This window comes from Callospermophilus lateralis, chromosome 5 (assembly GCF_048772815.1).
Source record: "Callospermophilus lateralis isolate mCalLat2 chromosome 5, mCalLat2.hap1, whole genome shotgun sequence".
In the NCBI taxonomy this organism is placed as follows: domain Eukaryota; kingdom Metazoa; phylum Chordata; class Mammalia; order Rodentia; family Sciuridae; genus Callospermophilus; species Callospermophilus lateralis.
This window is the reverse complement of record NC_135309.1, coordinates 8,971,593-8,983,870: the sequence shown is the minus strand read 5'-3', so window position 1 is coordinate 8,983,870 and position 12,278 is coordinate 8,971,593. Positions and strand designations below refer to the sequence as shown.

The 12,278-nt window shown below is 39.7% G+C and overlaps 1 protein-coding gene across 1 annotated transcript; it reads left to right on the top strand.

Moving 5' to 3' along the window:
- Positions 1 to 637: 637 nt before the first annotated feature.
- Positions 638 to 1,570, top strand: LOC143400236 (olfactory receptor 14C36-like). Its single transcript, XM_076857537.2, has one exon. The coding sequence runs from the start codon at positions 638 to 640 to the stop codon at positions 1,568 to 1,570; it is 933 nt and encodes a 310-aa protein (XP_076713652.2).
- Positions 1,571 to 12,278: the final 10,708 nt, after the last annotated feature.

The window sequence follows — 12,278 nt, the reverse complement described above, 5'->3', positions numbered from 1 at the left end:
GCGGCTTACTTCACCTCAAGCTGTGACTTCAAATTCAGTTACAGCTTCAACTTTGCTCCAAGCATTGACGGAGTTATAATTTGCAGAATTGAAAGATTTCCATAGAACAATATTGTAAAATCACATGTAAATCAGCAGCCTACCCACTCTGCAAGTCCTGACAGTGGCAGGCTTTAGGAATGTGTAGAGATTCTCAGTACTGATTTCTGCACATAGGGACAGGACAGTGAATAGAGGCATGTCTCTTGATGACAGGCAGACCATGCTGGAGGGCACTGAGCCCATCCTTGCTGGGTGTCCACATCCACCCAAATGTGCTGGTCAGCTCCTAATGACACTTTTGTGGAACTGTGACCTTACTGTAACACAGGGATTTCAGATGCACTGGGTACTCAGTCTTCATTGAGACAATGACTTGGTGCTGGGTGTTACAGAAGACAGGGAACCTCCTGAGCAGAGTCCCATCTACTCAGAAGTAGTGAAGCCAATAAGGAGGCCAGTAGTGGACGTCCCTCCATGCACAGATTACCTAATACAGCAGTAAACACTTGGAGGAAGAACATCTGAGATGGTTGTTGACTTTTGTATGCCCCTTGTCTTCTTTCCTCTGCCTCCCAGTCGACAGCATCTCCACAAGATGGCCAACTCCACCATGGTGACCGAGTTTCTCCTCATGGGCTTTGCTGAAGGCTGGAAACTAAGGTTCCTCTACTCCATGTTATTCTTACTCATGTACCTGGCCACACTCTTAGGGAACCTTCTCATCGTCACCGTCACCACTGCTGACCAGAACCTGCACACGCCCATGTACTTCTTCCTCAGGAACCTGTCCATCTTGGACATGTGCTACATTTCTGTCACTGTCCCCACTGCCTGTGTCAACTCTCTCACTGGCCACAGGGCCATTTCAGTGGCTGGCTGTGCAACCCAGATCTTCCTAGTCATTTTTTGTGCCTTTGTGGAGATTCTGTTTCTCACCATCATGGCCTGGGACCGCTATGTGGCCATCTGCCAGCCCCTGCATTATTCAACTATCATAAATCTCCAACTTTGTGTCCGCCTGACCCTGGCTTCCCTGCTCAGTGGCCTGGTCTATGCAGGTGCACACTCTGGAAACACATTACAGCTGAACTTCTGTGGCTCCAATGAGGTCCCTCAGTTCTTCTGTGACATCCCCTCCCTGCTGAGGCTCTCTTGCTCTGACACGTCTAGCAATGAGCTCTCCATTCTCATCTCCGCTGTGGTGGTATGTGGCGGCTGCTTTATTTTCATCGCCATGTCCTATGTGCGCATATTTTCTACTGTGCTCAGGTTCCCCACACAGGAGCAGGGGAAGGCCTTCTCCACCTGCGTCCCCCACATCCTTGTGGTGACCGTCTTCCTCAGTTCTATCTCTTATGTGTATCTAAGGCCGCCAGTGACATCTGAGGCGATTCAGGACATAGTTCTCTCTGTGTTTTACACTATTGTTCCTCCCCTCTTGAATCCTGTCCTCTACAGTCTCAGAAACAAACAGGTAAAGGACGCAGTGAGGAAAGTCATATTGAGAAGGGTTTATTCCGGAGCATAACCAAGATACATTAGAGGATGATTCTAGTTTTGCCCAGTGACTTTCAAACCTGAACCAAACCCTGCCTGTCTGGTTTGCAGAGCAGACTGCCTGCTGCAGAATGGCCCTTGTGAGGCTGCAGACTCAGTCTTATCAAGCAACTGGTTTGAATTTTGTGTCACACTTTCTAATCATCCCCCTCCAAAAACAAATCTGTAAGGAACTTTAGCAGCTGCATGTTTTCTTAGACTGAGTTCAACATATTTGCTGAGAATCTATATAGACTGGGTATTTTTTACTTGTTAAATATTTATTGACATCAATGCTAAGGATGCCCTGAGGGAGATATTGAGAAATCAAGTATGAAGATAGCAACTAGCCTGCGTGATCAAATTGAATATTTTGTATGAAATAAATATTTAATCTTATATATAATTAAGTCAGTTAAATTAGTTTGAAAATGAACAAGATTAAGTCCAAAAATATTATATTGTTAGATTTATTAGGAAGCAAATTAATGCTTCAATATATCTAGAAAATAAAAGAGAGAAACTTGAAATGTCAACTGAGGAAGTGGTGGTGGCCACCAGCTCTTCTTGTCCTTCAGAACCAGCCCTATATTGGCTGTAAGAGCATCTACGATTCCCCCAACTGGGTCCATTTGTTGTTGCTGTGGAAATGCCCTAAGTGGCCAGGTGCATGGGATGAGCCTTTGTGTGCATGTCACAAGCCAACAGCCTGTGTTTCATTTTCAAGGCTGTGAATTCTCACCAGCTCTGCTGAGTAAAGTCTTCAATGTCTCAATGAACAGGTTAAACCCAGTTGTCTGCCTACATATTACATCTGGTCCACTCAATTCAATCTCTTTATTTGGTTCCATAAAGGAAACATCCATCCACACTGTATCCTAAGATGTATTTTCAATGTTTGATCATACTGGAGAGATATTCTTCCTAAAATTCTGGGTTTTAAACTGTCATATTCTATTGTTATTATTGATAACAACTTTGAACTATGAATATAATATAAAGATAATAAATAAATTTAATGTAAAAAAGCAAAATTATTTTTAAAGGTTCATGTTAGTCAATTAAACTAAAATAATTGAAATGTTTGTGGAATTTAAATCCATTCATGAAATCTTAAGGTATGGGCAGAATGACAATTTCAGAAAACCATACTGCTCTACACTGCATGGACAGATTTCAGTATCAGGAAGAAAATTTAATGTATTTATCTAAAAAGTAGAAATATTGTAAGTATAGGAGACTGTTTAATAGATGTATTTTTAAAGTTTGATTGATGGCATATTTGTTAATAAAAAATTAATAAACAGTCAAAACAAAACACAACCAAAAACATACCAATACTGACCAGTTGGCAATGAGGGGAAATGCAGGGCTTTTTCAAAGCTAGAGGGAGTTTTCCGATGATGGTGCTAAACAGCTCTGGTCAAATAACTGAGGATGCTTTTGGTGACGGCGATGACCAGTGAGGGTCAGCTCACAGTTGTTCCCACAGACCCCTCAGCATAGACTCTAGAGGTGATGTTACAAAGGCACTAAAGCCATTTTTGCTTGATTTACTGAACTATGAACAGAAGGTTGCTTCCCACTAGATCACATGCAAATGGAAACCTGCCTTGGTGACAGTAGAAAGAGGAGGGAATGCTAGGTGACCTCTGAGGTGCTGTGGAAAAGTAGAGGGGACCTGCTGCTGCAGACCCCTCCCACCCTGGGAAGCCCAAAGGGAGTATCCTCACCAGATGGTAAGAAGTAGACCTGTGAGAGGAAGCCTCGAACGCTCAGAGAGCCCTTGACTGTCCCTCTGGCTAAAAATTACAGTGGAGACCAGTGTCCCTAACTGGGGAACCCCAACTGCCACAGGACAGCTGAATAACAGGGGGACATGGGCCCTGGGGCTGCGTTTAATTGCCTGTGGTGGAGGCCTGTTGGCCCTGTGGAGAACAGAGGCTGAGCTGCAAACACAGCTTCCGACTCTCAAAGGCCGCGGCATGTGCCCATGAGCACGGTGGACCAAGAAGAAAACTGAATTCAAGCCAACCACATTCTTACGGATCTAGAACAACATCTAGTGAGTTTCTATGACAGTCAGGAGCTCCTGGCACAGAGCACTTAAGGAGGAAGAGGCTGCCTGTCATTTCAGAACAGCCTCACAGGACAAACCTGTGCTGTCCACCTTTTCCACAGACTCCTACACAGGCACCCAGACTTGTACCAGGGTGAGTGCATGAGGGGCAAGGACACTGCCAGAACTCACAGGCACTGTTGGACAGCAGAACTTAACTGAAACGTGGGACATCACCATGTCCCCCAGTCAGGGGGGTACACAGAGGCCACTGGTCAGGAAGTGTGAGTGCAGGGCCATGTCACAGTGGGTCCCCTGCCCCTGAATCAATCCTGTGACGACCTTCCAGACTCACAGTGCTCAGGTGGAGAAGCCACATCCAGCAGTTGCCAAACCCCACTATGGCCCCTGACCTGTGGAGGGAAGGTGGCTCTGGAGAGGCTGTGCTGTCCACCAGAGCAGCTCTGAGCTCAGTGCAAGCAATGGAACCCCACACTCTGTGCTGGAGGGACTGTGGGACAGGGGACCCTGCCTCCACCAGGACTTGAGGAGAAAACACACTGGGAAGGTCTTGCTTTCACCACAGAGGGTAGGACAGCCCGCCATAGAGCCACCCAGAGGCATCCCACCCAGCTGTGCCCCCCAGTGCTCAGACTGGCAGCACATTTGGGACAGGCATTCCCTCCACCTGATGCTGTGGTCTGTGACCATCCCCACATATACCCTGTGACAGTGTCCCCAGTGACAGTGAGTCGATGTTCTGTTTCCTGAACCCCTCAGTAGGCTGGCTCCTGGCACCCTCTGAGAGCTGGCTGAGTGGTACTGTGGGGGTCCCTCTGAAGCCACTTGTGCATGAGGAGCCCCTTTTGGATCAGATCCCAATTGGTCCCAACTGGCTAGGAGGACCTCCCCAGCATGTGACCTCACGGGGACAGGTTCTTTTCATGCTCATGACACATCCAAATGATTGTAAATAATTTACATGTTTTTCATATACTTTCTGATCATCTTTAAAAAAAAAAAAAAAACCGTGTAAAGTATTCTAATTAGCCAACTCCGTGTGGAGTTTTTCCTTATCTGGACCCATCCCCACCCCTGTGTCATTTTTGTCTTTTTGTCACCCCTGTTTTACTTTAGTTTGTTTTGTTTCATTTTGTTGTTTTTTTTTTCCTTTTTAATATTTGTCCATTTACTTGGGTCTTGTCTTTACTTGTGGGCACGTTCCACCTAGATTATTTTCTCATTTGCAGCACGAACATGTTCAACGAATCTTCCCGCGGTGGGAATTAATGAAAATATTCCTGGTACTAAAGATATCCCTCCATTCCATAACTTGATTCAAAGGATCAGAAATTTAACTCATAAATTGCACATTTAGGCTTCTCCATGTGGCCTTTAATTTATTTTGACAAAGGATTTCAATTTGCTACTTTGGAAATTTGTCAACCCATTTGTCTGAATTTGCATAACTAGTATTATGCCCCATCAACATGATGTTGCCATTTCCCCTAAAATTCAGTAGTGATTCAACACAAAAAATATTATTCTAAAGATTTGGTTATTTTTAGAGAAATATTGTTAACAAAATGCATGTAGTAATTATATCTTACCATGAAGATAGTATTCACATAATTTACGTAGCATGCTCAGTTCTTACTTCCCTTTATCTCTCTTTGCAGAGAATACCTTGGAACCATATTTCCCGCAATATAAATTGTTCTTAAAACATTTTCAGTTTTTTTAATTTAGTGACCAATCTTCTGTTAAACTTGTGTGTTTACCAATTACCACAGGATTGTAGTCCCACCTTCAGGGCCAGCAGGGGTGACTGTCCCACATGGAGCATGATGGCCACCTCGCTGCTCACCTCTCATGGGCTTAAGATTTTGAGGGCATTTGCGAGAACCTCATCTTTCCTAGGGTGTCAATAAGCACTGCTAGGGCACTGGAATACATCTGAGCTGAAAATTATTCCATCTTATCCTTTGCACTCACTTAAAATCAGGCATTCTATCTAAAAGACATAAGTACCTGGTCTAAAACTCCTGCACCTTCCCAGGAGTTCAGAAATGAAGGACAGGGAAAAACCTTAGCCAAGATGTGGGGGAAGAGTGAAAAAAAGATCACTTTTTAGGTAGACATCAGCCTTTTGTAAATATGGTAAGTGGTGAGTATAAAGTAGAAATAATATAGTTAAAACATTTGCTCTATAAAATTGTTAACCTTTAACTATATAATTGCTACTAAAAACAGAGTTCTTATACTTCAGAAAAATTAGTGCTGATAGTGCTCCCACCCAGCTGTGCCCCCCGGTGCTCACACTGGCAGCATGTTTGGGACAGGCATTCCCTCCACCCGAGGCTGTAGTCTATGGCCATCTCCCACCCAGACCCTGTGACAGTGTCCCCAGAGACATGCTCTGTTTTCTGAACCCCTCAGCAAGCTGGCTCCTGGTCGCATGTGATCAATTATGGATCAGCATCCACTTAGAACATTCAGCCTTTGGTTTTGGGGGATTGGCTTACTTCACTTACCATGATATTCTACAACTCCATCTAAAAACAAGAAAAGTCCTGGATCAGGTAGATTCTCAGCCAAGTTCTACAAGACTTTCAAAGATGAATTAACACCAATACTTCTCAAAGTATTCTATGAAATAGAAAAGGAAGGAACCCTTCCAAACTCATTCTATGAGGCTAATATCACCTTAATACCAAACCAGACAAAAACACATCCAGGAAAAAGAATTTCAGATCAATATCCCTGATGAATATAGATGCAAAAATTCTCAAATTCTGGTAAATTGCATACAAAAATGTATTAAAAAGATAGTGCACCATGATCAAGGGGGATTCATCTCAGGGATGCAGGGTTGGTTCAACATATGGAAATTAATAAATGTAATACATCATATTAATAGACTTAAAAACAAGAATCATGATCATCTCAATAGATGTAGAAAAAGCATTTGACAAAGCACAGCACAACTTCATGTTCAAAACACTAGAAAAACTAGGGATAACAAGACTTACCCCAACGTTGAGAAAGCTATATATGCTAAGCCCAAGACCAGCATCATTCTAAATGGAAGAAAATTGAAAGCATTCCCACTAAAAACTAGAATAAGACAAGAATGTCCTCTTTCTTCTATTCAATATCATCCTTGAAACTCTAGCCAGAGCAATTAGACAAAAAAAAGGATACAAATAGGTAAAGAAGAACTCAAACTATCATTGTCTGCTGATGACATGATCCTATATTTAGAAGATCCAAAAAATTCCACCAGAAAACTTCTAGAACTAATAAATGAATTCAGCAAAGTAGCAGGATATAAAATCAACACCCATAAATCAAATGCATTCCTATACATCAGCAATGAATCCGCTGAAAGAGAATTTAAGAAAACTACTCCAGTCACAATAACGTCAAAAAAATAAAGTAAAATACATGTGAATCAATCTAACAAAAGAGGTGAAAGTCCTTTACAATGAAAACTGCAGATCACTATAGAAAAAAATTGAAAAAAAAAGCTCAGAAAATGAAAAGATCTCCCATGCTCCTGGATAGGCAGAATTAATAATGTCAAAATAGGCATACTACCAAAAGCATTATACGGATTTAATACAATTCCTATTAAAATCCCAATGATATTCTTCATACAAATAGGAAAAGCAATCATGAAATTTATTTGGAAAAATAAGAGACCCAGAATAGCTAAAGCAATCCTTAGCAAGAAAAGTGAAGAAGAAGGCATCACAATACCAGTCCTTAAACTATACTACAGAGCTATAGTAATAAAAATGGCATTGTTTTGGCACCAAAATAGATTTGTAGACTAATGGTACAGAATAGAAGACTCAGAGACAAACCCACATAAATATGCTATGTCATACTAGACAAAGGTGCCAACAACATTCACTGGAGAAAAGATAGTCAGTTCAACAAATGATGCTGGCAAAACTGGAAGTCCATATGTAGCAAAATGAAATTAATCCTCTATCTCTCACGCTGCACAAAACTCAACTCAAAGTGGATTAAAGACTTAAGCACTAGAACAGAGACCCTGCGCCTAGTAGAAGAAAAAATAGGCCCAAATCTTCACCATGTTGACCTAGGATCTGACTTCCTTAACAAGACTCCGAAAGTGAAAGAAGTAAAATCAAGAGTCATTAAATGAGGTGTATTCAGATTAAAAAGCTTCTTCTCAGCAAAGGAAACAATAAAGTGAGGAAAGAGCCTACCGATTGTGAGAAAATCTTTACCACATTCACCTCCAATAAAGCATTAATCTCTAGGAGATATATGTATGTATGTATATATATATATATATATATATATATATATATATATAACCCAAAAAACTTAACACCAAAAAAAACAAATAATCCGATCAATAAATAGGCTAAGAAACTGAACGACACTTCACAGGAGAAATACAATTGACCAACAAATATATGAAAAAGTATTCATAAATTGCTAGTAATCTCTAGCAATTAGAAAAATGCAAATCAAAACTACTCTGAGATTTCATCTCACTCCTGTCAGAATGGCAATCATCAAGAATATAGGCAACAATAAATGTTGATGAGGATGTGGTGAAAAAGGTGCCCTCATACATTGCTGGTGGGACTGCAAATTGGTGCAACCACTCTGGAAACCAGGGTGGAGATTCCTCAGACAACTCCTCAGACAACTAATGGAATGGAACCAGCATTTGACCCAGCTATCCCACTCTTGGTTTATACACAAGGACTTAAAATCAGCATACTACAATGGTGCAGCTACATCAATTTTTATAGCAGCTCAATTCACAATAGCTAAACTATGGAACCAACCTAGGTGTACTTCAATAGATGAATGGATGAAGAAAATGTAGTATATATATACACAATGGAATATTAATTAGCTTTAAAGAATAGTAAAATTATGGCATTTGCCAGCAAATGGTTGGAGTTGGAGTATATCATGCTAAGCAAAATAAGCCAATCCCACAAAACAGAAGGCCAAATGTTTTCTCTAATATGCGGATGCTAATTCACAATAAGGTGAGGATCACTAGGGAAGAATAGCATTATGTTAGATTAAATAGAAGGAAGTGAAGGGAGGACAGGGGAGGGGCTCTGTGAATAAGAAAGATAGTAGAATGAAACAGATATTATTACTGTATGTATATATGTGACTGCAGGACCAATGTGATTCTGCAACATGTACACTCAGAAAAATGAGAAATTATATCCCATTTATGTATGATATATCAAAGTGCATAAATGCATTCTCTTGCATGTATTATCAATTAAAACAAATAAAAAATTTTTTTAAAGAATATAATTAAGCCAGGCACAGTGGCACACACCTGTAATCCCAGCAGCCTAGGAGGCTGAGACAGAAGGATCACAAGTTCAAAGACAACCTCAGCAAAAAGCCAGGTGTTAAGCAAGTGAGTGAGACCATGTTTCTAAATAAAATACAAAATAGGGCTTGACATGTTGCTCAGTGGTGAGTGCCCCTGAGTTTAATCCCAGAAACAAACAAACAAAGGATACAATTAATAAATGATGTGGGAAATTGGCATACCCATGTATTATTGTTGGGGTTGTAAATTACTACAAAACTTTTGAGAGTAGTTTGGAGAGTTCTGAAAAGACTAGATATAGGGGCTGGGGATGTAGCTCAAGACGTAGCGCGCTCGCCTGGTGTACGTGCGGCCCGGGTTCGATCCTCAGCACCACATACAAAGATGTTGTGAGAACTAAAAAATAAATTAAAGAAAAGACTAGATATAGAATCATCATATGACCCAGCATGTCTTGATGTTCATGCTAAAGATCTAAAATCAGCATACCATATTGTTACAGACATATTATGGGTTATAGAAGTGCAATTCACAATAGCCAAGTTATGGAACCAACCCAGGTGCTTATCAACAGATGAATGGATACAAAATGTGGTGTATATATACAATGAAGTTTTATTCAAGCATAAAGAAGCATTAAATTGCAGCATTTGCTAGTAGAAGGATATTACTGGAGAGTATCATGCTAAAGGAAATAGGCCAGACCCAGAAAGTCACAGGTCAAATGTTTTCTCTCACATACAGAAGCTAGACCAAAATAAGGAAAAGAGGGCAGAAGAATCCCATGAAAAACAGAAGGGAGGACAGTGGAGATAGGAATTGGATTGAAGGAGAATGAAGAGAAGTGGGAGAAGGGAAGAGTAGTGGAATGAGATTCACCAAATGGAGCTATCAGTGATACACATGCACATGAATGTGTCACAGTGAACTCACATATAGATACACATACATATCTATGTGTATCACCAATTAGGGAAAAACTGCATATAAAAAGAAGGACCAGTGGAGGAAGGGGCAATGGAAGGGGGTAAGGGGAGAGAAATAGGAAGTACTAGGAACCTAAGTAGAGCAAATTATATTCTATGCATCTATGATTATGGCAAAATGAACCCCAATATTAAGTATAACTAAAATGCACTAATTAGAACATTTAAAAAGATATCCACAGACTGAAAATAAACAGATGGAAATGTTATGACTTGCAAATGAAGTTCATAAAACAGGAGTAGCTATTCTCATATTTGACAAAGCAGATTTCAAGAAAAAAATCAATCAGAAGAGACAAAGATGGCAACTACCATTAAAGAGATCAATCCAGCACCTGGGATATAGCTCAGTTGGTAAAGTGCTTGCCTCACATGTGCAAGGTCCTGGGTTCAATCCCAGGCACCACCAAAATTAAATAAATAAATATTTTTTTAAAAAGAGAGAGATCAATCCAACAAGATCTGATAATAGAAAATATCTATGCCTGCAATGTCACTGCATTTAATTACATAACAAAAAAAAATCACTCTTGACTTTAGGTACCAAACAGAAACCAGTGAAATAATACCTGGTGATATCAACATACCCATTACAATAAGAAACAGGTCATCCACACTTCTCGGAGGAGGACATACAATCAATCAACAAGTACATGAAAAAATGCTCACCATCCCTAGCAGTCAGAGAAATGCAAATCAAAACCACCCTAAGATACCATCTCACTCCAGTAAGATTGGCAGCCATTATGAAGTCAAACAACAACAAGTGCTGGCGAGGATGTGGGGAAAAGGGTACACTTGTTCATTGTTGGTGGGACTGCAAATTGGTGCAGCCAATCTGGAAAGCAGTATGGAGATTTCTTGGAAAGCTGGGAATGGAACCACCATTTGACCCAGCTATTCCCCTTCTCGGTCTATTCCCTAAAGACCTAAATAGAGCATGCTACAGGGACACTGCTACATCGATGTTCATAGCAGCACAATTCACAATAGCAAGACTGTGGAACCAACCTAGATGCCCTTCAATAGACGAATGGATTAAAAAAATGTGGCATTTATACACAATGGAGTATTACTCTGCATTAAGAAATGACAAAATCATAGAATTTGGAGGGAAATGGATGGCATTAGAGCAGATTATGCTAAGTGAAGCCAGCCAATCCCTAAAAAACAAATGCCAAATGTCTTCTTTGATATAAGGAGAGTAACTAAGAACTGAGTAGGGACGAAGAGCATGAGAAGAAGATTAACATTAAACAGGGACGAGAGGTGGGAGGGAAAGGGAGGGAGAAGGGAAATTGCATGGAAATGGAAGGAGACCCTCAGGGTTATACAAAATTACATACAAGAGGTAGCGAGGGGAAAGGGAAAAATAATACAAGGGGGAGATATGAACTGCAGTAGAGGGGGTAGAGAGAGAAGAGGGGAGGGGAGGGAAGGGGAGGGGGATAGTAAAGGATAGGAAAGGCAGCAGAATACAACAGACCCTAGTATGGCAATATATAAATCAATGGAAGTGTAACTGATGTGATTCTGCAATTTGTATACGGGGTAAAAATGGGAGTTCATAACCCACTTGAATCAAAGTGTGAAATATGATATATCAAGAACTATGTAATGTTTTGAACAACCAACAATAAAAAAAAAATAAAAAAAAAGAAACAGGTCATCCAGAATAAAATCGATAAAATCACTTCTGATCTGAATGATACTACAAATCAAGTACATGTTAACAGACATCTATAGATAGCTGAGTTTAATATATATGTATATATAATTATATATGTACATAAATATATATGATTATAGATAATTTAATATATGTATATGTGTAATTATATATAATTTGATATATAAATATATAATTATATAGAATTAATATATGTATATATATAATTATATATATAATTTAATATATATATGTATATAAAATTAGAAATTAAAAACAAGAAAACTATTCCTAGAATCAAATGATAACAGTAATATAACATAAATATACCCAAACTTGTGGGATATTCTCAAGGCAGTACCAAAAATTCAGTTTATATCATTAAGTGCTCATAGTAAAATAAAATAAAAGATCACAAATAAACCACCCAATGCAACATCTCAAGCTCTTTGAAAGACTGGAACAAATTGCAAAAACAGTAGAAAATAGGAAATAATAAGATTACAGCTGAAATCAATAACGAACAGAATAAAAAGACAATACAAAGATTAATGCGACCAAGACTTAGTATTTTGAAAACAAACAAGATTGATGAAACCTTTGTCAAGCTAACAAAAAAGAAAAAGGATAGAA